The sequence below is a fragment of the Bufo gargarizans genome, chromosome 2, assembly GCF_014858855.1.
Source record: "Bufo gargarizans isolate SCDJY-AF-19 chromosome 2, ASM1485885v1, whole genome shotgun sequence".
NCBI classification, from domain to species: domain Eukaryota; kingdom Metazoa; phylum Chordata; class Amphibia; order Anura; family Bufonidae; genus Bufo; species Bufo gargarizans.
The window spans coordinates 11,392,368-11,420,326 of record NC_058081.1 but is presented as its reverse complement, the minus strand read 5'-3'; the positions used below and the strand labels follow the sequence as shown (position 1 = coordinate 11,420,326).

At 42.4% G+C, this 27,959-nt stretch overlaps 1 protein-coding gene across 4 annotated transcripts in view; it reads right to left on the bottom strand.

The window, feature by feature from the left end:
* LOC122927047 overlaps positions 1-27,959 on the bottom strand; it is a 126,041-nt gene that overhangs the window by 96,153 nt on the left and 1,929 nt on the right. For all 4 annotated transcript variants that reach the window (XM_044278602.1, XM_044278604.1, XM_044278603.1 and 1 more), the window contains exons 2-4: positions 24,613-24,942; positions 18,070-18,111; positions 16,009-16,287 (exon numbers count right to left, since the gene is read on the bottom strand). In XM_044278602.1, coding sequence (XP_044134537.1) covers positions 16,009-16,287; positions 18,070-18,111; positions 24,613-24,895 — 604 coding nt within the window. In that variant the 5' untranslated portion in view covers positions 24,896-24,942. The remainder of the gene's footprint in view (positions 1-16,008; positions 16,288-18,069; positions 18,112-24,612; positions 24,943-27,959) is intronic.

Below are 27,959 nucleotides of genomic sequence, written 5' to 3'. Positions count from 1 at the left end.
GACCCCATTGTAGTAACTACACCCTTCAAGTTACTCAAAACTGATTTTACAAATTTGTTAACCATTTCGGTGTTCCACAAGAATTAAAGAAAAATGGAGAGGAAATTTCAAAATTTCACTTTTTGGGCAGATTTTCCATTTTAATAAAAAATTTTTTTAACACATCGAGGGTTAACAGCCAAACAAAACTCAATATTTATTACCCTGATTCTGAGCTTTACAGAAACACCCCACATGTGGTTGTAAACTGATGTAAGGGCACACAGCAGGGCACAGAAGGAAAACAGCGCTGTATGGTTTTTGGGAGGCAGATTTTGCTGGACTGGTTTTTAGACAGCATGTCCCATATGAAGACCCCCTGATGCACCCTTACAGTAGAAACTCCAAAAAGGGACCCCATTTTGGAAACTAGGGGAAAAGGTGCCAATTTTATTGGTACTATTTTGAGGAACATATGATTTTTAATCACTCTGTATTATGTTTTTTGTGAGGCAAGGTATCCCAAAAATGTATGTTTTGGCATAGTTTTTTTTTTACAATGTTCATCTGACAGGTTAGATCATGCACTATTTTTATAGAGCCAGTTGTTACGGACGCGATGATATCAAATATGTCTACTTTCTTTGTTTCAGTTTTACATAATAAAGCATTAAAAAAATTATGTTTTTATGTCTCCATATTCTGAACGCCATATATATATATTTTTTTCTGCCAATCGTCTTGTGCAAAGGCTCATTTTTGGCAGGAAGAGTTGAAGTTTTCTATTGGTACCATATTTTTGTAAATATGATTTTTTGATCATTTATTATTACACTTTATGGGGCAAGGTGACCTAAAAAATTGGTGGTTTTGGCACAGTTTTTATTTATTTATTTTTACTGCGTTCACCTGATGGGTTAGTTCATGTGATATTTCTATAGAGCAGGTCGTTACGAACGTGGCAATACCTAACATGTATACTTTTTCTTATTTAATAAAGTTTTACACAATAGTAGTGAAGATTCTATATTATTCATCAAAAAGTGACAAGTACCACGCCCCTTTTCATTGTCTACCAAAACCCCTCTCGTCAACACGCCCCTTTCGTCCACTTGACAGGTCCCCACCCCTTCGCCTCATCCCTCCCCTTCGCCTCCTCCCTCCCATTCACCTCCCCCCTCCCAAATCTGAATAATGCAAGCCTGGACATGTCTAGAGGGGTGGAATTGGAAATTAAACTGCAATTCCTCCACAGATTTATGAGTTTTGTTCCCACTGTGTTTTTTTTGCAGCAAAACTGACCCATTCCCTTCATTCTCTGGGTTAGTACAATTACAACAATACCACATATGTATAGGTTTTTTATGTCTAAATAGTGTAAAAATACATTTAAACTTTGAAAAAAGGGGGGCGGAGCCTGGCATCGGAGCAGCGATCACATGTCAGTGTGAGCTCTGCACGGGACCGGAGGAAAACGGGCTTTATCAGCTTTAAATCAGAAGAAAACATGGGCAAAAAGGAGAGACCCAGGAACACACCGGGATCACTAAAACCAGGGCAAATAGTCTGCAATATTGATAAATTTATGAGAAAAGCCGACTCGCTTTCACTCAGGCAGAGCAGAAAGATGGCGCTGGAGGGGATTTCCCAGCAGACCCAGAAGCAGAGCAGGACAGCAAATCTGACAACCACCCGGGAAAAGAACATCTCCCAGTCTCGAGAGCCTTTATGAAAGACCTGCTAGTGGAAGCCCGGAGCCCAATAAAGAAAGACTTGCAGGAAATCAAGTGAGATCTGAGGCAAGTGACTGAAAGGGTGGAGATAGTGGAGAATAACCAGGGGGCCATAGTAGATTTTGGGGCAGCGGTCTCACACAGCTTGGACAACGTTCAAACCCACATCAATCACTTATATAACATGGTCGAGGACCAAGATAATCGCAGAAGACGTAACGATATTCGCATAAATGGCCTCCCTGAAACAGTCTCAAGAATCAGTAACTGAGCGCTTTAAACTACTACTAGGCCCAGATTCTACTATAAATCTCACAATGGACAGAGCACACAGGGCGCTGCACCCTTTACCGAGACACAATGAGCCGCCTAGAGATGTGATTTGCCATCTAGCAAGCTTTCAGGCGAAAGAAAAAATTCTGCAAGCAGCCCGCACACCAACTCCGCTCACATTTGCAGGGGCTAATATCTCACTTTTCCAGGACCTCTCCTCCTTGATGCTACAAAAGAGGAGAGCTCTAAAGCCTTTACCAAATTCCCTTAAGGACAGAAACATAACTTACCGCTGGTTACACCCATTTGGTGTTTTGATCAACACCCCTGGATGTAAGATAACCATCCGATCACCTGCGGACCTGCAGATCATGTATCAAGCCCTAGACATGGAGCCATTGGAGATTCCGGACTGGAACGCAGCCCAGAACCTGACAGACCTTCTGCCACTCCTATTCATTGCTCCGTGGACGCCATCTCATCCTCTGAGACAACAACAACGGGTGAAGAGAAAGCTGGACAAGCTAACCCCCCGGAAAATAATAGAGGACAATAAAGAATGAGTATCTCCTTGCATTATTGATTATCATCCGAGCTTTCATTATACTGCCCCTGATAGAGGGTAGATATATTACTATAAGCTGCTCAAGTATTGTTAACAGTCCTAATACTTTTACCCTTATCATTTCATCTATGATATGTTTAAACTCCCTGCCCATACCCTTCTTTAAGGTCCTAAAATTGCTCACACCGACGCCCTCCCTTAACAATCTCCACAGGCTGATCCTTATACACATAGCCTGTGGCACGAGCTCCTTGATATGTCACTTCACCTGAGCATATTACTAGTAGTTAAAAATGTGTTGAAAGTGAGCTATAAGTTTATTTTGCACCTTGAAATGTTACTTCCTTTTGTTACATTTAATGTTTTCATTTTTATGCTATGTTTGAAAAATTAGCTTTTTAAAGACATGTCTGCTTCGGCGAGGTCCACTCCAAACAAGTATCCACTAACATTTCAACAATGTGATGGCATCACTTAATGTATGTTCCTTTAATGTTCAAGGTCTGAGAGCTCAGTCCAAGAGGGGCCAAGTCATCCAACACATGCGCAAACACCGGGTGGACGTAGTACTACTACAAGAGACCCACTTCAAGAAACACCATATCCCCAATTTGCCGAGATCCATATACAATCAATGGTACCACAGTGTGGCACCCGATTCTTCAACAAAAGGTACCTCAATAGCTATTCATAAAAACTTCCCCTTGGAGGTGCGCTCGACCTTAAAGCGGAAGAGGGTAGATACATATTTCTAAAAGGGAATATAGGAAACCAAACATACACGTTTGGCAATATCTACACTCCCAACACGTTACAACATACATGGCTCAAAAGAACACTGACACTCTTTAGTGATTTTTCTGAGGGGGTGAAAGTTCTGGGTGGGGACTTAAATGTAGTCCTAGACCCCCGACTAGACGCATCCACAGAGAAATCAGCCTTGTCTCATCTAACAATCCGGAAAATCCAGAGATCCATTGCAGAAGCAGGATTAGTTGACACATAGTGTTACAATCCTACAGGCTCACCTGAGTCAGAGGACAGCTGGATGGAGGTGGGAGCCCAGTGGCAAGGACCGCAGGCAGGTTGTAGTTGCAGGAAGTCAGGCAGAGGCGTAATCGGTTGGCAGGCGGTGGGTCAGGGCAGGCGGCAGTGAGCGTGGTCAGACAATCCGGATCGGGTACGGTGGTAGCAGTTCAGTTGGTAGGGACAAGCAGAAGAGTAGTCGGGGACAATTCCGAGGTCGGCAGCAGTCGAGTTGGTAGCAGTAGCAACAGAGGAACAGCAGTAGATGCAGCAGGATCAAGTCCAGAAGAACAATAACCAGCAGGGATCTGGTGCAAGAGGCTGGGCTTATAAAGAGGAAGTAGCAGGTGCAAGGAATCACAGAGATTAACAAGGCAAGGCTGGAACAAGGTAGATCAAAGAGTTCAGTAGAAGGAAAAGTCCAGAAGGGTTGGTAGTCTAGTGGCTAGAGCTACCGCCTGGCACATGTCCGGTCATGGGTTTGAATCCTGACAGTACTTCCCCCCCCTCCAAGGTGACCTCTGGGCACCGTAGATGATGGTTTATCGGGATATCTTTGGTGGAAAGGTTTTACCAGTCTGGGGGCATGGACATTTTCCTCCGGCTCCCAAGAGTTATCCTCGGGGGAATAGCCCTTCCACCCAACTAGATACTGCAGCCTTCCACGGTGGAGTCTGGAGTCAAGGATCTTGGCCACAATGTATTCCTCCTGGTCTTGTACTCTTACCGGAGGAGGAGGAGGGGGGTGGCGGCCTGGGAAAGTGTTCTCAACATGTGGTTTCAGGAGAGAGCAGTGGAAAACCGGGTGCACTCGGATGGAGTCGGGAAGGTCGAGTCGGAAGGTGACTTCGTTGATTCGAGCCGTGATCTGGAAAGGACCCATGTATTTTTGGCCCAACTTCCGGGAGGGAACCTTTGGGCTTAGGTTTCTGGTGGAGAGCCACACCTTGTCTCCTACCTGGAATTCCGGAGCGGGTTTGCTGTGTTTATCCGCTGCCTGCTTGAAGCGGCTCTGGGCTCGTTGTAAATTGTCCCGAATATTTTCCTGTGCCTGTTGTAGATTTGCAAGACGTTCAGCCACAGCTGGGGCTGTGGTGGAAATGGGCAAATGAGGGATGAAGGTTGGGTGTAGGCCAGTGTTAGCGTAGAACGGGCTGTATTGGGTAGAACTGTGCTCCGCATTGTTATAGGCGAACTCGGCCGTGGAGAGGTGGTCCAGCCAGTCGTCCTGCAGATGGGTGACAAAACAGCGCAAATACTGCTCAAGGATTTGATTTGTTCTCTCGGTCTGCCCATTGGATTGGGGGTGGAACGCAGAAGACAGGTTCACCTTGATCCCAAGGGCTTGACAGAAGTTTCTCCAGAACCTGGAAGTGAACTGTACTCCCCGATCCGAAACTACATCGTCCGGGGCCCCATGTAGCCTAAAAACCTCTCGGAGTACCAGATCGGCCGTCTGTTTGGCGGTAGGTAGGCCCTTGCAGAGGATGAAGTGGGCCATTTTGGTGAGACGGTCGACGACGACCAGAACGGTGTTCATACCCTTGGAGGGAGGAAGGTCCACAATAAAGTCCATGGAGATTGAACCCCAGGGGCGGGAGGGAACCGGGAGTGGACATAGCAGGCCCACGGGGGAGGAGCGGGGGGTCTTGTTGCGGGCACACGTCGTGTATGAGGAGACAAACCTCTCGGTATCTTTTCTGTAAGTTGGCCACCAGAAGAAACGGGAGAGGAGCTCCTGGGTCCTTCTGATACCCAGATGGCCGGCCGGTTTGGAATCGTGGTTGAGTTTAAGTACGTCAAGTCGTGCAGATTCTAGTACGTACAACTGCTGATCCCGGTACAACCAGTAGCCACCCTTTAGAGTAAGGTTTACAGCTCCAGGTGGGTAGGTGAGGAGGTGATCGTTCTCATACCCTTCCTTGAGGGAACCCAGGAGTTCCCTCAAGTAGGTGGCTCCTAGAATGCTTCTGTCGGGAAGGATACCGGCCGGAGCCTCATTGATCTGAGAGGGTTCAGAGAACATCCTTGAGAGAGCATCCGCTTTGCCGTTCTTTGATCCAGGGTGATAGGAGATAATAAAATTGAATCTGGAGAAAAACAGACTCCACCTGGCCTGTCTGGCGGTGAGTCTCTTGGCGCTGCGGATAAACTCTAGGTTCCGGTGGTCGGTGTATACAGAGATGGGATTGTGGGCCCCCTCCAGCAAGTGTCTCCACTCGGTAAAAGCGTCCTTGATTGCCAGCAGTTCCTTATTCCCGATGTTGTAATTCCGTTCAGCGGGGGACATCTGGCGGGAGAAGAAAGCGCAAGGGTGTAGGAGCATCTTTTCCCCTGAACGTTGAGACAGAATTGCGCCCACCGCAGTGTCGGAGGCGTCCACCTCGACCGTAAATGGTAATTCAGGGTTTGGGTGGGCCAGGATTGGGGCAGAGGTGAAGAGGGACTTCAGTTTAGCAAAGGCCTCCTGTGCCTCCGGAGTCCACATGAAGGGGTCAGTCTTTTTTGTTAGTTGAGTGATTGGGGCGATGATTTTTGAAAAGTTCCTGATGAATTTCCGATAAAAGTTTGCGAAACCTATAAATCTCTGGACCTCCTTTTCGTTCTTCGGGGCGGGCCACTCAGTCACGGCCTGGATCTTCCGGGGATCCATACTTAAGCCCTCCGGGGAAATAATATAGCCGAGGAATTGGGTGGAAGTCTGTTCAAATTCACACTTCTCCAGTTTAATATAGAGAGACTGTTCACAGAGTTTCTGTAGAACCCTGCGGACATGCCCACGATGTTGTTCAGGGTCTTCTGAGAAAATCAAAATATCGTCCAGATATGCAACCACAAATTGGTCAAGCATGTCCCTGAGGACGTCGTTGATAAAATGTTGGAAGGTAGCAGGGGCATTGCAGAGGCCGAAAGGCATGACCAGATACTCGAAGTGACCGTAGCGGGTTCGGAAGGCAGTTTTCCACTCGTCCCCCGGGCGAATTCGGACCAGGTTGTAGGCTCCTCGGAGATCGAGCTTAGTGAAGACTTTTGCCCCCCGAAGTCTCTCAAGGAGTTCAGAAATCAGGGGGAGAGGGTACCGGTTCTTCACAGTAACGTTGTTGAGCTTTCGATAATCTATGCAAGGGCGTAGAGAAGAGTCTTTTTTCTCCACGAAGAAGAAAGGGGCCCCTGCAGGAGATGTGGAAGGTCGGATAAAACCTTTTTTTAGATTTTCGTCAAGGTACTCCTTCAGGGCCTTGAGTTCCGGCTCGGAGAGGGAGTATATACTGCCGAAGGGTAATTCGGCTCCAGGTAGCAGCTCAATCGGGCAGTCATAAGGCCGATGTGGGGGCAGTTTGTCTGCATTTCTTTTGTCACAGACATCCTGGAACTCCCGATATTGAGGGGGTAAAAGCTCCTTGGTGGATAGTCCGAATATGGTAGGTTCTTCGGGCGGAGGAGGGACGGATTCACGTAAACAGTTCTGAGAACAAAAGTCCGAGCGAAACCGTATGCAGCGGGCGTCCCAGTCCACCAAGGGGTTGTGGGTTTCCAACCAAGGGATGCCTAGGATCACCGGAAACTTAGGGGATGTGATCAGGGAGAAGTGAATGGTTTCCTGATGATCGGGTTTGACGAGGAGTTGAAGATCAGCAGTTTGGTGCGTAACCGGCCCAGAAGAGAGCGGGGTCCCATCGACGGTTTCCAGATCGATGGGGGCTGCCCTGGTTACCAGTGGTATGTTGTTCTCATGGGCGAAGGTCAAGTCCATGAAATTTCCGGAGAAGAGCAGAGCAGAGCAGGGAAGCTGTCGTTCCCCAATGGTGAAGTTGTCTAGGTTATTTAATAAGGGACTGTGGGATTCCACATATGGGGATGCCCATGCCAGGGCCTCGTCAGTTAGAAGGTTAATGATGAACAGGATCTTCTTTCTGTCTGAGGAAAAGGAGCCCGGCTGAATCTGAAAGTAGATACGGCACTGGTTGAGGAACCCCCGAAACTGGCGCCGATCGCCGTTAAACTTTGACGGGAGAGGCATGCGGGTGTCTGTGACCGCGCCGCGTACGTCCAGTAGTTGACGCTGCAAGTCAATAATTTCCCTCTGTTGGCTCTGGATTGCGCCTTGAAGTTGAGCCATTTCCTTTTGGGCAGAGGTGCCAAACTCCTGAAGTTCGGAGACTTGTTTGCGCAGGGTGGCCATCGCGGACTCCATTTTTAGGCTGGTTATTCTGTTACAATCCTACAGGCTCACCTGAGTCAGAGGACAGCTGGCTGGAGGTGGGAGCCCAGTGGCAAGGACCGCAGGCAGGTTGTAGTTGCAGGAAGTCAGGCAGAGGCGTAATCGGTTGGCAGGCGGTGGGTCAGGGCAGGCGGCAGTGAGCGTGGTCAGACAATCCGGATCGGGTACGGTGGTAGCAGTTCAGTTGGTAGGGACAAGCAGAAGAGTAGTCGGGGACAATTCCGAGGTCGGCAGCAGTCGAGTTGGTAGCAGTAGCAACAGAGGAACAGCAGTAGATGCAGCAGGATCAAGTCCAGAAGAACAATAACCAGCAGGGATCTGGTGCAAGAGGCTGGGGTTATAAAGAGGAAGTAGCAGGTGCAAGGAATCACAGAGATTAACAAGGCAAGGCTGGAACAAGGTAGATCAAAGAGTTCAGTAGAAGGAAAAGTCCAGAAGGGTTGGTAGTCTAGTGGCTAGAGCTACCGCCTGGGACATGTCCGGTCATGGGTTCGAATCCTGACACATAGAGAACATTACATCCTTCTGAAAAGGATTACACCTTTTTCTCATCAGCCCATAAATCGTATCAAAGGCTCGATTGCTTACTTGTTCCCCTTTACCTGCTCTCACACAGTAAAAAGGCCTTCATAGGGAACATATTGCTTTCTGATCACGCACCACTATTTCTGAATCTAACTCTTGGGGGCCTTCCTAGACCATCCTCTTTGTGGCGCCTCAATGAAATATTGGGTAGTGCTGACCATATCAATGACATCAGAGGAAAATTAGAAGAATATTTCAGCCTTAACGAAACCCCAGATTTTTCAGAGGGGGTGGTCTGGGAGGCCCACAAGGCCGTAGTAAAGGGGCATCTTATCTCCTTGGGATCATATCTAAAGAAGAGAAAAGAGGCATCAATTTTGGACATCTCAAACCAGATCCAGAAACTAGAACAAAAACACAAAAAATCCCTAAAAACAGAAGATCTGACCAAGTTAGATACACTTAGAACAGAACTAAGAAACTTGATAAATACCCAGTCTGCAAAAATATACCTCAGCTCAATTCAAGTACTATGCCCATGGAGACAAGGCTTCAAAATTCATGCTATCTCAATAAAAAAAAAGAAAAGCTAGAACATCCATAATGTTAAATCACCTATTTCTCGCCAGCTGTTGTCTACAGAACAAATTGCTGCGTGCTTTAGCAAATTTTATCAACAATTGTATAACTTATGTGGCTCTGCCACACCACAAGAAGAAGAGACCAGGGGGCGAGAGATAAAACCCTGGTTAGATTCTGTCGCCCTTCCTCGACTAGGTGATACTAAAGCGACCTTGTTATACCTCCTTTTCTCTATTGAAGAGCCCTTAGAAAAACCTCTCTCTGTAAAAGCTCAGGACCTGATAGCCTACGACTATTTTATTATAAAACATTTCAAACCTCTTTACTCCCCAGACTACTCTCTGTCTGCAACACTGCCCTTTAAAACAAACCTTTACCACACCAAATGTTAACAGCCACAGTTACCATTATCCCCAAGGATGGGACGGACCCGATGTCATGTGCAAGTTACAGACCAATTTCCCTACTTAATGTAGATTTAAAAGTATATGCGAAAATTTTGGCCTTTAGACTACAACCCTTACTCCCTAAACTCATTAACATGGAACAAGTTGGATTTGTTGCAGGCAGAGAGGGACGCATGAACACAACCCGTCTGATTAATATTATATACCGAGCAAAATACCTTTCTACACCCCTGATACTATTATAAACATATGCCAAAAAGGCTTTTGACAGAGTGGATTGGTTATTTATGACTAAGACACTCTCAAAATATGGTATACCTCCCCAATTTGTAAACGCAATTATGGCAATGTATAGAGACCCCCTTGCAAGGGTTTTGGTCAATTCTACCTTGTCCCCCCCCCCCCCCCCCCTTTACCATGCGCAATGGAACTCGACAAGGCTGCCCACTGTTCCCTTTACTCTTTGTACTTACCATTGAACCCCTATTGTGAACAATGAGACAGGATTACAGGTTTGAGGGAATGCAAGTTGGAGATACACACCACCAAACTGCAGCCTTTGCTGACGATTTATTGATCATCATCACTAATCCTCAGCAGGCACTGCCGGCTATTTACTTGATTTTGAACGAATTTGGGAGGATGTCCAACTTCCTCATAAATTTCTCAAAATCGCAAGTATTAAACGTATCCCTAAATTCACAGACACAACAACTCTTACAACTTCACTCCCCTTTTCAATGGTCAAATGACCATATAAAATTTCTGGTGATCCACTTAACCTCAAATCCTTCAAACCTTTACAAGGCCAATTTCCTAAGTATGCCTATTCAAAAAAAAGCCTTATTAGACTCCTGGGAAACGCCATTCACCTCATGGTTTGGCAGAGGAGCACTGATTAAAACTATAATATGCCCTAGGATCTTATATTTTCTGCAAACCCTACATATACACCTACCTAACAGCTTCTTTTTGCAAATACGCACTATTCTCTCGACATATCTTTGGAAAAAAGGTAGACCCAGACTGTCTCACACACAACTCATACAGCCTAACAGCAGAGGCGGCATTGGCCTCCCTGATTTATTATAAATCGATTCAGGGACTTAGATGTCTGGAATGGCTAAGACCTCATGAAGGTTGATTAGATTTCCAAACAGGTACAGCTCAGATGACAATACCTCTGAGATCTCTTCTCTTTCTCCCAAAGGAGATCCCAAGGGATGTCATATCTGAACTAAACCCATGCACTTATAACACTATTAAAATCTGGAGACAATGCTTAAGCTCAGCTGTCCTGACCCCACAAATCTCACCATTACTGCAAGTGAGGGATATACTGAATAACTCTTTAGGAAATCACTCACAATCTTAAGGAAACATATCACTTTGCCTGTAGTAGACTTACTAGACACCAACTTAAACTTACTTGATAATTGGCAACTACACCCCCAATTAAAACCTCTTTCTCCCCTACAGTTAATCCATATCCAATGTTTCATTACCAGTATCTCAACATCCCCTCAGGAATCAAGTTCTGAACATCTGCCGTTTGAGAAACTTGCTCTTGCTACAAGACCCCCGGCAAGGAAAATCTCAACTATCGATGCCACTGTAATATCTAACAGCAGATCCACAGAACCACCATACAAAAAAAAAAAGAGAGATCTTGAAATCCGGCTGTCAGACAAAGAAAAATCATTTCTGATGGCACAAGCCCCAAAAATCTCAAAATGTGTCAAACTACAAGAAAACTTCTACAAAGTACTAACATGGTGGTATTATACCCCAGATAGGCTCCACACAATATTCCCTATGACCAGCTCTTTATGCTGGAGATGCCACCAGAAAGTGGGCTCATTTATACATATATGGTGGGAATGCCCCATAATGCTCTGCTACTGGCAAGAGATTGGAGGCATTATCTCACATATTTGTCAAACGCCTTTACCCATAACACCCAAAACCTTCTTCCTTAATATATACAATGACCATCGAAAACCTAACATACAAACAAAATTATGTACTCACTTACTAGCTGCTGCTAGACTTCTAATAGCAGTACATTGGAAATCTAAGTCATCTCCCCCTATCCCCCAATGGATTACTCGATGTGATCACATCTACCGATTGGAGCAAATTGCTAGTTGGGAAAATGGACCCCACCCCAAGTTCCTACTTATTTGGAATCCAATCTTTACGAACTTTGGGGGCACGTGAGTTGATTGGACACTAACTGAATATGTCTCTACAACCTCCTACCCACATCACATATAACAAACAGAACCTCTTATTTACTCCTCTCACAAGGAAAACAGAAGCAGCACTAATGGACTTCCTTAATGACTTAAGCATACGTATGGTTTTTAACCCCTATGTCCAACCCCGCTCCCCAAGGTTACCCCCTCCCACACTCCCACCCCTCCACTCTCAATACTATTTACATATTCTTTAAGATATGTCTAATCCTAACACTGTCTAGTACTAAGCCGTCTTGTTCATAATTAAGTATCCAAATTTGTAAAATGGGTACGAAACATTGATTTCTTGTGGAATTTATTACTCAGCTTTATGTGTGCCTTAATAAAAAATTATAAAAATAAAAATATTTTTTTTTCATCACCATATTCTGACCCCCATAACTTTTTTATACTTATGTCTACTGAGTTGTTTAGGGGCTCATTTTTTGCGGGACAATCCATAGCTTTTATTGATACCATTTTGGAGTGTACCTGACTTTTTGATCACATTTTATTTCATATTTTTGGGTAAGAGAAGCAAAGGAAAAATTGCAAATCGGCTATTTTAACCCTTTTTCCGATTGCGCCTTTAGCCTTATTGGATTTATTATTTTTATTTTTTTATAGTATGGGCGTTTTTGGTCGTAGTGATACCCAGGATGTTTATATTTATTGTTATTTAGGTATTTATTTTTTAATTATATGGAAAGGGGGGTGATTTAAACTTTTATACTTTTTTTTACATTTGTTTTACATTGTGAAGAATTCAAGGTTCATATATGAACCTATAAATTCCTTTTTTTAATTTTTAATTTTAAACTATCAGGGATTTTTAAATTGCAGTTTGAAGTTATATTTGCTCATTTCTTATGTTGGCCTGCCATCTGGTGGCCAAAATAAGAATTGCAGCATTAATGCCCTGAGTCTCTTCATAGAGACTCAGAGCATTTACTGCAACTATTGATGTCCCGTTTGGCCACATGGGGCATCAGTAGTAACGCTTCTGGGTTTTTGCGCATTTAGGTGCCGTGATCTCAATTGATCATGGCTGTTTGAAACAGCAGAGACTTGCCGGCCATGACGCCCGCTGCACGTTTGAGCGGGCGTCATGTTTGCACATCACCCAAGCGATGTATATGTATGGTGCTGGGAGTGAAAGGGTTAAGATATGCTCATTTTGTGCCAGAATATGTTTTTAGCTTATGCCAAATTCCATAGTATTTGGAATTTAGGACTGTTAAATGCGTCTAAATCTGTGATGTTCTTTTATAAAGTGGTCAGGTCGAAGATGCAACACAATGTGCCTCAAAGACTTGTGGCTTTATACTGTCAAAATTTTACACCACTTTTTATACTACCTTTGATCTCTATACAGTATATCTAAACCATAGGTCAAAAACTAAGACCACCAAAGCAAAGCGCAAAAAATTGAGAAAAAGACACAAAGTTGTTTCATGCTTAGCATGTTTTAACAAAATTGTGGAGCATAAACTTCAAATATGTGGTGCAGCAAGTCTGTGCCACAAGTTCTTGCAAGAATGAGTGAATTTATTCAAAACTTATCAAATTATATCTGCATTTAGGATATGTCATCAGTTAAAAATCTCAGAAAACCCCAACTTTAGATGCTCCACTAAAGTATATACCTCTTTAGGGTGGCCTATATCACCCTATCTTCTCCATTCACCCCTTCAACATAATTCTACAGAATCTGATCTTTTTTTCCAACAGTATCCACCACACCGCATGCACTCAAAAGCATTACAGATGATACACATGTGGACAAAACTGTTGGACCCCCTTAGTTGAAGGAAGAAAAACCCACAATGGTCACTGGAATAACTTTAAACTGACAAAAGAAAACAAAAAAGAAAAAATTACCAAAAATAAGCTAATTAATGAATTAATTATGAATTAATTATGAATTGTGGTCCAACAGAACCTGGCCTGGACAAAATGATGGCACCCCTAGGAAAGATTAAAAGTAATTTGACCATAGGGACATGTTAAACGAAGATATTTTTTGTAATTAACATCACAAGTGTCTTTATACTTGTCTGCCTGTTTACAGGGTAAAAAGAAGTCCCTGTGCTGTTTGGTATCATAGTGGGTACCACACTGAACATAGGCCAAAGAAAGCTAAGGAGAATGTTGTCTCTGGAGATTAGAAATACAATTATTGACAAACATTTTAAAGGCTATAAGACCATTTCCAAACAGCATGATGTTCCCGTTACTACAGTTACACATATTATTCAGAAGTTTAAGGTCTTTGTGACTGTAGCCAACCTCCCTAGACGTGGCTGCAAGAGAAAAATTGATGACAAATTGAAGAGACCAATAATATGAATCGTAACCAAAAATCCCAGAACAACTTCCAAAGAGATTAGAGGTGAACTCCAAGGTCAAGGTACATCAGTGTAAGATCGCATTATCCATTGCTGTCTTTGCCAAAGTAGACTTAATGGAAGACAACCGAAGAGGAAACCACTGTAAAAAGCAAATCATAAAAAAAGCAAGACTGGAAATTGCTAAAATGCATATTGACATGCCACAAAGCTTGTGGGAGAATGTCCTTTAGATTGTTGCTCGCCATTTTGCAGCAAAATCTACAACTTTTCTGCTCACGCCACATTTCTGACAGATTGAGGAAAGAGGGTGTGGTGTGGATGGGGAACAGGGTGGCCCGGCAGGCGCGTCTCAGTCATCATTTTATATACCAGTTTTAGGCACAGAAAATGGATCAAATCTACCCAAGTAAGGGAGCTGCTGTAGGGCATGCCAAAGTTGTGTGGTGCTTCCTCCAGCAGCAAAGACACACTTAAGACCAGCGTGAAAATAAATAATAAATGATCCCCATTGTACCTACTGTGAAATAGTGTTGATCACGAATATTCGAATTTCGAATTTTTATCGCGAATATAGGTACTTCGAAAATTCGCGAATATTTCGAATATAGTTATATATATTCGTAATTTCGAATATTCTATTTTTTTTTTCCTATTTTTTTTTTTTTTTAATCAGTACACATGATCCCTTCCTGCTTCTAGCTTGTGGGCCAATAAGAAGGCTGCAATATACTTGACTTTAGGAGTAGTGATGAGTGGCAGGGGTCATATTCGAAAATGCACGATTTTTTTTTTCTTGAAAAAATCGGCAAGGTAATGATTGTGTAATATGCGAATTTTCGTAATTCAAATTTTCGGATTCGAATTTTTATTGCGAATTTTTCAACTTTTAGACAAAGAAGATTATAGCACTATATTAGCTAAATTGCTCTATATTAGTTTTTTTCGAATATTCGCTATATTGCTATATATTCTTGTTTTAGAATATTACAAATATTCGAAAAAACGAAGTTATGGCAATATAGTGAATATTCGAAAAAAAACGAATATAGAGCAATTTAGCTAATATAGTGCTATAATCTTCTTTGTCTAATAGTTGTAATTTTTTTTCTCATCTGAAGTTCAGATTGGAAAAAAAAGTTACAACTATAAAAAAAAGATTATAGCACTATATTAGCTAAATTGCTCTATATTCGTTTTTTTCGAATATTCGCTATATTGCTATATATTACGAATATTCGAAAAAACTGTTATAGCAATTTAGCGAATATTCGAAAAATCGAATATAGAGCAATTTAGCTAATATAGTGCTATAATCTTCTTTGTCTAATAGTTGTAAGTTAAAAAATTCGCAATAAAAATTTGAATCCGAAAATTCGAATTACGAAAATTCGCATATTACACAATCATTACTTTGCCGATTTTTTTCAAGAAAAAAATCGTGAATTTTCGGATTTTCGAATATTCGACGAATATTCTAAAAAATATTCGCGAAATATCGCGAATTCGAATATGACCCCTGCCGCTCATCACTACTGTGAAATATAAGGAGGATGCTTTTTGGGGCTTGAATCTGTGCAGGGTACAATGAAATCTCAACACTATCAAGGCATTCTGGAGTAAAATGTGCTGCGCAGCGTCAGAAAGTTTGCTCTCACTCGCAGGTCATAGGTTCTCCAAAAGGAGAATGCCGCAAAAAACACAACTAAAAACATCCAAGAATAGCAAGCGCAATGCATTGGATTACTCTGAAGTGCCTTCTATGAGCCTGTGGAACGAGCTCAAACATGCGGTCTGGAGAAGGCCCCATTCAAACCTGAGGCAGCTGAGGCAGTGGCTGTCCCATGCAGCTTTAGATTTTCTCTCCTATTAGTTAAGCTGGCTTGACCATTGTACAAACCAAGCACTGTTTACCTAGTAGATCTCCCCTACTTGTAAGCCCTTGTGAGCAGGGCACTCACTCAAATTGTTTGGAGTGTTGAATTACTTATATGTAACATCTGATTTTGCACTGTACGCGAGCCCTCTGATTGTAAAGTGCTGTGGAACATAATGGTGCTATATAAATAAAGATTATTAATATTATTATTATTATTTTCTAGACTTACCACTGGAATATATCCAGTCGTTTGCACTCCAGCCCTGCGATCCCAAGTTGCAGAGTTCATCATGATATTTTTTAAGAACTGTATAAGCCATATACTTCTCAGTGTCCTCCCAGGTTCTGATAATATCATACAGATCTTTACATGTCTCCTTTTCCACCACATCATTGAACTGATTCTGAGTCAGTAGATCCTGGTCCCGGAGATCATGTAGAACTGAACTTGTATCAATTAGCGCCATCATAAGACCTAATGTGTCATAGTATATAAAGTTTACCCTGTCTTTAGAGAGAGAGAAGAAAAGAAGGAGAAAGACACGAAATCATTACATGTCCGGGGATATCCTCCATATTTTATACAATGTTTCATTTAGGAATTTGCAGTGATCTAAAATCTCATCACAAACCTTGATAATAAATCTACACCTATCCTTGTATAATGGAGGTTTTATCTTCTTCCTCTTCTTCATCTACAAGTCTTTGATATTTCCTCATTGTATTTTCTGAGGGATTTTTTTAATTCATTTTGCTATAGCACTAATAGATTCCAGGGCTCTGTACAGAGATTGTTATCAGTCCTGAAACTGCATGGATTGTCTCTAACTTTCATAAACTATATCTGCATTTTTGGGCTGTCCTGGGCAGAACACGAGTAAGGTTTTGGGCTGTGTGTGTCGGTATTACAGATACATTGATGACATGCTCATCATTTGGATGGGCAATGTGTCTTCCATACCATCATTTATACCGGTTAATTAACGGAAATACTTTAAATTAGCGGTTTACCCAAATTTTCAGGATTTGTGATAAAAATGGATTGCAGGACAGGTCATACAAACATCTACCTAAAGAAAACCCAATGCTAGTAACACTAATTCTGCAAACTGCACTTCACTAATTGATTTTAATTAGGAGGCCTCTAATATTTATAGATTAACACATAGAGACTACCCCAAATGGATTCTACAGGAGACATATTAGAGATTTATAAACCCCTTAGTGGCACCCACACACCTTTTAAATTGGTCACTAAGGTGCCTTGGCTTGACCGCCATAAAAGGCTGAGCTGCATGGGTCTAAGCACTGCACTCCTGCTCTAAGAGCCCAAACCAGCAGAAGTGCCATCCTGGGCTGTTTAACCACTCAGATGCTGCTGTCAATAATGAGAGTATGTACTGGAATGGGGAAGATATGTACTGGAGTGGGGAGGGAATGTCAAGTTCCACTTCTATCCTACCTGCCATTCTGCAAAAATCCAAAGTTAACTAAGACTTCAGCAAAAGAAACCCAACTTTTGTGGAATTCTCATTTCAACAGATATAATATGAGTATTTTCCAGAACTCGAAGATGTTAACAAACACAATGGGCTCTGCCTGTGATACAATTAACAAACACAATGGGCCAGCTTAATCACTCACAGGCAGAAAACACACACCTTTCCCAAAACACAGAAAACACCCCCCCAAAACCGCACATATCTGCATAGACTACACATCCCTGGATAGCTCTGATCTGGGCAAACAACCAGCAACCGCTGAACAAACAGACAAATCAGGTTTTATATAGTAATCCAAAGGCAGAGAGGTCTGCCACAGAATATATTGGTTAAAGTCTCATTTAACCAATATATTCATATATGGTCTATTGCATTTTCCCTGTAGTGCACCGATTTTTGTGAAAGCTGTTCACATGCTAACAAGCTACATAATACTATGACTGGGGGTGACGTTATAGCTTCTAGATGTGAGCAGAAACATTTGCCTTAAATGACGTAAGGCAGAGATCTTGAGAAGAAGATAAAGTGTTATATATGACTATATGTGTAAGTGTAGAGAAGAACGTGAGTGAGAAATACTGAGCAGCAGAAAGCTGACATTTCATAATTCATCCAGGTCAACTCTATGAATTATGGGATTGGTAAACTGTAAGGGGCACAGAGGGACCTCTACAACTTACTGTATAAAGTCTCCAGCATCATATGAGGCACTTGTCTGTAAATGAATTACTGTAAAGCAGCAAATATACAGTAAATCTAAACATTGTAAGTAACAAACTTCTTCTTACCTGTAAACATTCTGGTTCCAAGTCCTTGTCCTAGAATGTCCACTGCAAATATAAACAATAAAATTCACACGTTATTCTACCAGAATCCATATTTAGGTAACTTAAGTGGTCCAGAACCAGGATATTTCGGTATTTAGGACCAGACACAGTTTAAAGGGGGTCTGTAATAGGGATTGCCTTGTAGGGCTAGCTCAGCTGAATATAGTGATAGCTCTCTCTTAGTGAGCCATTGCTTTATTCTAGAGAAAGACAACTTTTAATGAATATGCAAATTAGCAACTTAGTGTATCCTAGGTGGACCCAAGCCACTTTGTGTGTTGTTCTGCCTCCTGCTCCCTTTTCTAAACTGCTCCCTCTACTTTTGGATTTACAGGCCCAGGGGTGAATAAAGGCTTCCATGCACCCTGGACTGTATGAAGAATTCAGATGCCATAAAAGTCCAATACTGCATAGATACAATAAGCATACCAGAACAAAATTTTCTACATAGAGACAGTAACAAACCAACGCACTGCATAGGTACGGTGACAGAACCAAGCTCGCTACATAGATACAGTGACAGAACCAAGCTCTCTACATAGATTTGGTTACAGAGCCAAGCTCCCTACATAGTTACAGTGACAGTACCAAGGTCACTACATTGATATGACGACATTACTAAGGTTACTACATACAGTCAGGTCCATAAATATTGGGACATCAACACAATTCTAACATGTTTGGCTCTATACACCACCACAATGGATTTTAAATGAAACAAACTAGATGTGCTTTACCTGCAAACTGTCAGCTTTAATTTGAGGGCATTTACATCTAAATCAGGTGGACGGTGCAGGAATTACAACAGTTTGCATATGTGCCTCCCACTTGTTAAGGGACCAAAAGTAATGGGACAATTGGCTTCTCAGCTGTTCCATGGCCGGTGTGTGTTATTCCCTCATTATCCCAATTACAATGAGCAGATAAAATGTCCAGAGGTCATTTCCAGTCTGCTATTTGCATTTGGAATCTGTTGCTGTCAACTCTCAAGATGAGATCCAAAGAGCTGTCACTATCAGTGAAGCCATCATTAGGCTGAAAAAACACAACAAACCCATCAGAGAGATAGCAAAAACATTAGGGGTGGCCAAAACAACTGTTTGGAACAACTGTGGTGGATGACCGAAGAATTATTTCCCTGGTGAAGAAAACACTCTCCAGGAGGTAGGTGTATGTGTGTCAAAGTCAACAATCAAGAGAAGACTTCACCAGAGTGAATGCAGAGGGTTCACCACAAGATGTAAACCATTGGTGAGCCTCAAATACAGGAAGGCCAGATTAGAGTTTGCCAAACGACATCTAAAAAAGCCTTCACAGTTCTGGAACAACATCCTATGGACAGATGAGACCAAGATCAACTTGTACCAGAGTGATGGGAAGAGAAGAGTATGGAGAAGGAAAGGAACTTCTCATGATCCTAAGCATACCACCTCATCAGTGAAGCATGGTAGTGGTAGTGTCATGGCGTGGGCATGTATGGCTGCCAATGGAACTGGTTCTCTTGTATTTATTGATGATGTGACTGCTGACAAAAGCATCAGGATGAATTCTGAAGTGTTTCGGGCAATATTATCTGCTCATATTCAGCCCAATGCTTCAGAACTTATTGGACGGCGCTTCACAGTGCAGATGGACAATGACCCAAAGCATATTGCAAAAGCAACCAAAGAGGTTTTAAGGGAAAGAAGTGGAATGTTCTGCAATAGCCAAGTCAATCCCCGGACCTGAATCAGCATGCATTTCACTTGCTGAAGACAAAACTAAAGGGAAAATGCCCCAAAAACAAGCAGGAACTGAAAGCAGTTGCAGTAGAGGCCTGGCAGAGCATCACCAGGGATGAAACCCAGCGTCTGGTGATGTCTATGCGTTCCAGACTTTAGGCTGTAATTGACTGCAAAGGATTTGCAACCAAGCATTAAAAAGTGAAAGTTTGATTTATCATTATTATTCTGTCCCATTACTTTTGGTCCCTCAACAAGTGGGAGGCACAGATGCAAACTGCTGTAATTCCTGCACTGTTCACCTGATCTGGATGTAAATACCCTCAAATTAAAGCTGCAGGTAAAGCACATCTTGTCCGTTTCATTTAAAATCTATTGTGGTGGTGTATTTTTACTACATAGATAGGGTGACAAAACCAAGCTTACTACATAGATACGTATAGTGACATAACCAAGTCTACGATATATATGTGGTGACAGAACCAAGCTTCCCACACAGATACAGTGACAGAACAAATAACTATTGACTTAAAAAACACTTTTTAAAAGTTTAATGAGGGTTTATGAGGTCAGGAAGTCACAGATAAGAGCTACACATTAGCCGTCTGATGATGGGATTCAAAGAAAACACAACGTGACAGCTTGAAAACAAACAGATTTTTAAGTACTGAATTTCAAAAATGCCGGAGCATTTTTAATAAAGACCCAATAAAAAAAATATTTTTAGCCCTAAAAGGAGTAAAATGGATGTGCACACTTCGCTCCTAATTGATGTGAAGACTGTGATGGGTGGTTCTAGCTTTTCAAAAGGGGCCACATTTCTGCATAATCATCTCACCGGGCATAGAGAATCAAGAAGGAAACGGAGGGACTGGCAGAGGAAGCAGGAGAGTAAGAGTGCACAGTGTGTCTAGAGCCCGCCCTCAGTGCACTTAGCTTCTCATTTACATAAAGTATTAAAAAGTACTTTTTTCTCCCAGATGAAGCAACAGATCTCTAAGTGCAAGGTATTATTTCATGCAGCTGAACGAGGCCTTCAAGGCCGCTTGGCTGTTTTATCAGTTAATTTTCTGATGTCAGACCCCTAATTTTTTTCCAAATATGTTAGACTAAAGCCTCATGCACACGACTGTGCCGTTTTTTGCGGTCCGCAAACCGCAGATCCGCATAAAACGGAAGCCGCTGGTGTGCCTTCCGCAATTTGCGGAACGGACGGCCCATTGAAGAAATGCCTATTCTTGTCCGCAAAACGGACAAGAATAGGACATGTTCTGTTTTTTTGGCGGGGCCATGGAACAGAGCAACGGATGCGGACAGCACACGGCATCTTTTGCCGCCCCATTGAAATGAATGGGTCCGCATCCGAGCCGCCAAAACAGCGGCTCGGATGCGGACCCAAACAACGGTCGTGTGCATGAGGCCTAAGGAAAAGATCACATCTCAGTTTTATTTTCTGTTCTTCCGTCAGAAGAACAGAAAAAATAAAAAAAACAGGATCCTGTCAAAAAAATTGATTCTTTAAAAAAGAACAGGATCCTGTAAAAAAAAAAAAAAAAGCAGATCCTGCCCGCAGATGGAAATGGCTAAAGCAAATGCAAATGTGCATAACTAATGCGCAGGATCCATGTTTTTTTTACAGTTTTTTTTTTTCTGTCCTGTGAACTCTCCCTAGATTCTTTTATATTTTTTTGGGTATAGGGGTGTGAATTTTTTTTTCTGTTTTTTTATGAATAGTGCAGATTTTTTCATATTGTGTCTATAAACATAATATGTTTTAATTTTTATTTTTTTTACAATTTTAGACTTGGTCAGGAAAAAAGGGATTTGTTTCTTACATTTTAGCTATATTTTCTGGTACTGATATACTGCCTGTTCAAAAAAAAAGTTGCCATCTGGATTTAATTAAGCAAATAGTTAGGAGTCTCCTATTGGATAATTACTGCATGGGCGATTATCTTTCAGCTGGCAACAAGTTATTTAATCCCAACTGGTGCAATGAGTTGCTTCTCTTTTCTTAAACAACCATGTAGAAAGACACATCTCGTGGTCGTGGAAAAGATGTTAGTCTGTTTGAGAAGGGTGAAATTATTGGCATGCATCAAGCAGAAAAAACATCTAAGGAGATTGCAGAAACTACTAAAATTGGGTTAAGAACTGTACAACTCATTATTAAATACTGGAAGGATAGTGCGGACCCATCGTATTCGAGGAAGAAATGTGGCAGCAATCACTTAAATGTTTGGTGAAATCAAATAGAAGAAAGAAGAACAGTAGAACTCAGGGCTATGTTTAATAGTGAAAGTAAGAGCATTTCCACACGCACAATGCGAAGGGAACTCAACGGATTGGGACTGTACAGCTGTGTAACCATAAGAAAACCACTAATCAGTGAGGCAAACCAGAAAAAAAGGCTTCAATTTGCTAGGGAGCATAAAGATTGGACTCTGGAGCAATGGAAGAAGGTCATGTGGTCTGATGAGTCCAGATTTACCCTGTTCCAGAGTGACGGGCGCATCAGGGTAAGAAGAGAGGCAGATGAAGTGATGCACCCATCATGCCTAGTGCCTCCTGTACAAGCCTGTGGGGGCAGTGCTATGATCTGTGGTTGCTGCAGTTGGTCAGGTCTAGGCTCAGAAACAGTAGGTGCTCCAAGAATGAGGTCAGCGACTACCTGAACATACTGAATGACCAGGTTATTCCATCAATGGATTTTTTATTCCTTGATGGCCTGGGCATATTCCAAGATGACAATGCCAGGATTCACCAGGCTCAAATTGTGAAAGAGTGGTTCAGGGAGCATGAGACATCATTGTCACACATGGATTGGCCACCACAGAGTCCAGACCTTAACCCCACTGAGAATCTTTGGGATGTGCTGGAGAAGGCTTTGCGCAGCAGTCAGACTCTACCATCATCAATGCAAGATCTTGGCGAAAAATTAATGCAACACTGGATGGAAATAAATCTTGTGACATTGCAGAAGCTAATCGAAACAATGCCACAGCGAATGCGTGCCGTAATCAAAGCTAAAGGCGGTCCAACTAAATATTTTTGGTGGCAACTTTTTTTTGGGGACGAGCAGTGTATTTCACACTAAGGGTCCATTCACACATCCGTGTGTGTTTTGCGGATCCACGGATCCGCAAAACACAGACACTGGCAATGCCCGTTCCACATTTTGCGGACCGCACATCACCGGCACTATAATAGAATATGCCTAATCTTGTCTGCAATTGCGGACAAGAATAGGACATGTTCTATTTTTTTTCGGGAACAGAAATGCAGACCTGGAGGTACAGGTCCACATTTCCGGATCCGGGCCGCACATCGTGCGGCTCTATAGAAATGAATGGGTCCACAATTCCGTTCTGCAAAATGCGGAATAGAATTGCGGACATGTGAATGGACCCTTAAATAGATTTTTTTCTGTTCATCATTGTCTACCATCAAGTTTCATATACAGTTTAAGCATTTCCTGACTTATGGATATATGAAATACACAATTGTAGCCACTAAAATTAACTTTACCCCATCCTTCAAAGGGTCAGAAAAATCTTCTGATTGTTATTATTTTTGTCACATTTGGGCATATAATGCTGCCTTTGGATAGAGCTAGGGATTGACCGATTATCGGAAGTACCGATATTATCGGACGATATTTAGGATTTTGTACATTATCGGTACAACCTTGCCGATATACCGATAATGCATATAAAGTGAATACTAATGAGTGCTTCCATTATGGAAGCGTGCACTTGTGTGCATCGGGTGCCGGGAGCGGGAAAGAAGCACAGCAAGCGCTTACAATGCTTACCCTCCCTGGTCTCACTATGAACTGACGCTGCACACTGTCAGGTAACAGATCAGCGCGGGCCGGAGAATACAGGGGAGCGAGACGCCGGACCCGGAGATGTAGAGGAGCTGCTGCGCAGGAGAGGTGAGGAGTTTTTTATTTTCTTCATCTGAAGTCTGATAGGGGTTATAAGGAGGCTGATCTGAGGACTGATAGGGGTTAATAAAGGGATGATCTGAGGTCTGATAGGGGTTAATAAAGGTCTGATCTGAGGTCTGATAGGGGTTATAAGGAGGCTGATCTGAGGTCTGATAGGGGTTAATAAAGGGCTGATCTGAGGTCTGATAGGGGTTAATAAAGTCAGTGATGAGGGGGGGATGGTATGGAAATTGGCATTTGGCACTAGTATATTATAAATGTAAATTATAAATTGACTACCAGCTAAGGACTTTATTCAATTATAATTTACATTTATAATATACTAGTGCCAAATGAACATTTCCACCACCTCAGTGACTACCAACTAATATAATATATATTATGAGATATAAAATATCGGTATAAATTATCGGCTATCGGCCTGAAAGTTCACAGACTATCGGTATAAGCTCTAAAAAAAATCTATATTGGTCAATCCCTAGATAGAGCCACTAACCCCCTCCTAGTTTCAACCATCCAGTGATCATGAGACTTGTCACATGACCCCCCGGACACAAAAACTCAAGCCACTGCCTTAATTCTATACACAATGCTCAATGAGTGGTGAAAACTGTTTCAGTCTTCTCTCCAGGGTTCCTTGGCAGTCAACAACTAGCATGACAATATATCACCTTGCTGTAGAGAAACCCATTTGGTGGAGGTCTGTGAGGGACTAAAAGAATAATCTAAAGACAATCTGCTTGTAGTCCATGTTGAGTAGGTGGAGGAGATAGTACAGTAGATCTTTATTGTTACTGACAGGACTATAAAATGCAGATTATGATTTCTTACCTTCCTTTAGGTCCTGCTGGAGCTCTTCCCGGACCTTCTTCTCATCTATGTCCTCCAGAATAGCTAGGGTCACCTCAGCCCCATAGGCATAATTGTAATATGTATTGATCAGACCAGCGATGTGTTCTGGATTTTTTCCAGTCAGTTCATTTTTTGGAATATTTCCATATTCATATTCTTCTCTGGCTTCCCAGACACTCAGATTCTTTATGAATCTCTGGAAACTTGACTCCTCCAGCTTCTTCAGAGTCCTTATCAGGACCTCCTGTAACGTCAGCCCCATTCTTAAAATAGGGTTGGGTGGTTTCTGGTGTTGCTTCCCTTCTTCCTCTGAGAAAATTAACATTTTTATCAGATGTGTTTATTCTCAATGTATCAGTATTTTATTTAAAAAAATTTTTAAAATTCAACAATATTTTATCAGAGTTTATCAGACATAAGATATTATTATTTTTTGTCTTTTTCATATAAAAGTAACATCATTCAAGAACAAAAATGTAACAGCATGTTTCTCCTCTACATTTCCCAATCACCCCCCCCCCCATCTCCATAAAGGCCAATAAGAAAAAAAAAAAGTTCCTTCCTTAATCAACATATGCAATATAACATAGTAGATGTGGACCTACTGTTGCACAGAATGGATTTGGCTTGGGGCTACTCCTAAGGGCTTTTTTTTGGTGGCCCTCCAGGTAATCCCTCTACAAGGATCTGATCTTCACTGCGGGGGAACCATCAGGCCACTATCTCCACAAGTAGTCTCAGTTTAGCAACAGCTTACCTACAATATGTGGGTCAAAATGGAATGATGTGCGGTACCAAAGGAGAAGTACAAAATCCTAGTCAGTGGACATGCCAAGGTCAGGGCAGGCAGAGTATGTTACATCCAGTTAACATTCCAAAGGTTTGGGCAGACAGCACCAGCTCAATACAGGAGTCAGACAGAAGTCAGGTCACACAGTGGAGGATCAAACACAGTAAACAGGCAGAGGTTTCACATGGCAAATCAGAATGTAAAATATATCTGTAAAGAATAAATCAAGGCAACTGGACGTACTGTAGATTGTATTGATACTGTAGTTGCCTTGATTTATTCTTTACAGATATATACCATGACCTGGATAAATGAGAACCTTCACAGACAGAATGTAAAATAGTTCACCTTCATAGAAACTAGCAAAGTTACAGTACCTAAAGCTTAGGCACCCTCAAAAAGGGAAAACATGCTGGTCCTTTGAGAGCCATGGGGAGGGATTGGTAGTGCCCTATTGGCAGACAGAGGCGCAATAGACAAGGAGAAAATAGTAGCCAAGCATGGAGTCCATGGAGCAGTGATTTTCCAGCCACAACATCTGCAGGGAAGTGTCTGAGAGATTCTGGTGGGACTGGACTGCCATTATACCAGACCAGGGGGTCAAGTGAGTATTTCAGCATCCAACTACCTTTTGTTTCAGCTTTTATCTCCATCATTTTTTGGCTATGGGTCAGTACTGAAGAGCTAAAATTCTGGCAACAAATGAAAGTTATTATTTTATTATTATTATTATTATTATTATTATTATTATTATTATTAATATTATTATTTTATTTATTTAAACAAGGACCTGAGTCAAACATAACCCCAAACCAGAAGGTGTGCTGGCTAAGGGTTATGGTAGAGCCTCACACTGTGAGGGACATAATTACTAATTTGCCTCCCCCTCATCAGACTCTGCCCTCTCCAATCTATCATGAATGCAGCAGCCAGGCTGATCTATCTGTCTAGCCGTTAATCAGATGCCTCTGCCAGTCATTGCACTGGCTGCCCATACAGGACAGGATTCAATTTAAACTACATGTCTTCCCTTATTTATGTCTACCATCCTACCCGTGCCCTCCTTTCAGCCAATGACTTATGACACCATAATCCAAATATCTCACTCCTGTCTCCAACATTCATAACATCCACAGTTTTAGGCGCTCCATAAAAACATATATTTTTAGGTTAGCCTATAGCATCCCCTGATCTAACTCTCCTCAATTCACCGCCCTCCACTCTCCCTTCAGCATCATTGTTCTGACCTGATCCATCAGTATCCACACCCCTTGTACTCAGAGGCCCTACAGATATCGGCTAGTGACGGCTCACGCAGCTTTATATCTACTCCCCTATTGTGTTAAGATGGTTGGACCATTGCACAAATCAAGCACTTATTATCTTTTGGGACTCCTCCAGGCCAAGTGGCCTCCTCCTGATAATGTTGCTGCTGCCACCTTCACACGGTCATTGTGCCACTCTGTGGCCTCCTCATGCTGCTTCCACCTCACCACTATGTCATTGTGCCACTCTGTGGTCTCCTCATGCTGTGGTCTCCTCATGCTGTTCCTACCCTCCCCACTTTATGACTAGGCCACAATTTTGGCTTTCGGCCTGGCTGACATCATCATTTATTTGACCCTTCTTCTGATCTATCAGAAGGAAGGAAAAATGAGACGCACAATGGATCCTGTCTATGTAGCGGCTGTAAGGCCTGTATGGTCCCATCAGAATTGTCTTATAATTTGGTAGCCAAAAGCAGGAGTGGGTACAAAACACAGAAGACATGCAAATATTCCATTCATGTGTGATCACTGTTTTGGATCCACACCTTTTTTTTTGGGCTTTAGCGATACTGATGGATTACTGACCAAATGCTGACCGAGTGAAGGCAAATGCTCCACAGACAGGATCCGCTTTTTTGGGATTATTGTTCTGATGGATCAGAGGAAGGGAAAAATAATCAGTGACGTCAATACACCATCTCCACTCTGTCGCGGGCTCTACTTGTATAAGCGTTTAATAGAATCGGTTCTGTAGACATCTATGTGGAATCAGCTGACGACGGTGTAAAAGGAGTGCGCTTTTTCACGCTACAGTAGGATCTTGGGCCTCTGCACAGTTCTTTATACCTGGCGCTAACATTGATCTGTAAGGCTGAGTTCATACTTGACGTATTTCTTCTCAGTTTTGGCCCCTTAACCGCCCAAACAAGTGAAGTGTGCAGTGATTCGTAGAGCGACGCCTGTCATCTGCATGTCATACGGACTCACAGTATTATCTCACAACCACAGCAGACTCCCTATACGTGTTACTGCAAGGCACAGTGTTCTACACCACTATACAGGCACAGTGTTCTACACCGCTATACAGGCACAGTGTTCTACACCGCTATACAGGCACAGTGTTCTACACCACTATACAGGCACAGTGTTCTACACCACTATACAGGCACAGTGTTCTACACCACTATACAGGCACAGTGTTCTACACCACTATACAGGCACAGTGTTCTACACCACTATACAGGCACAGTGTTCTACACCACTATACA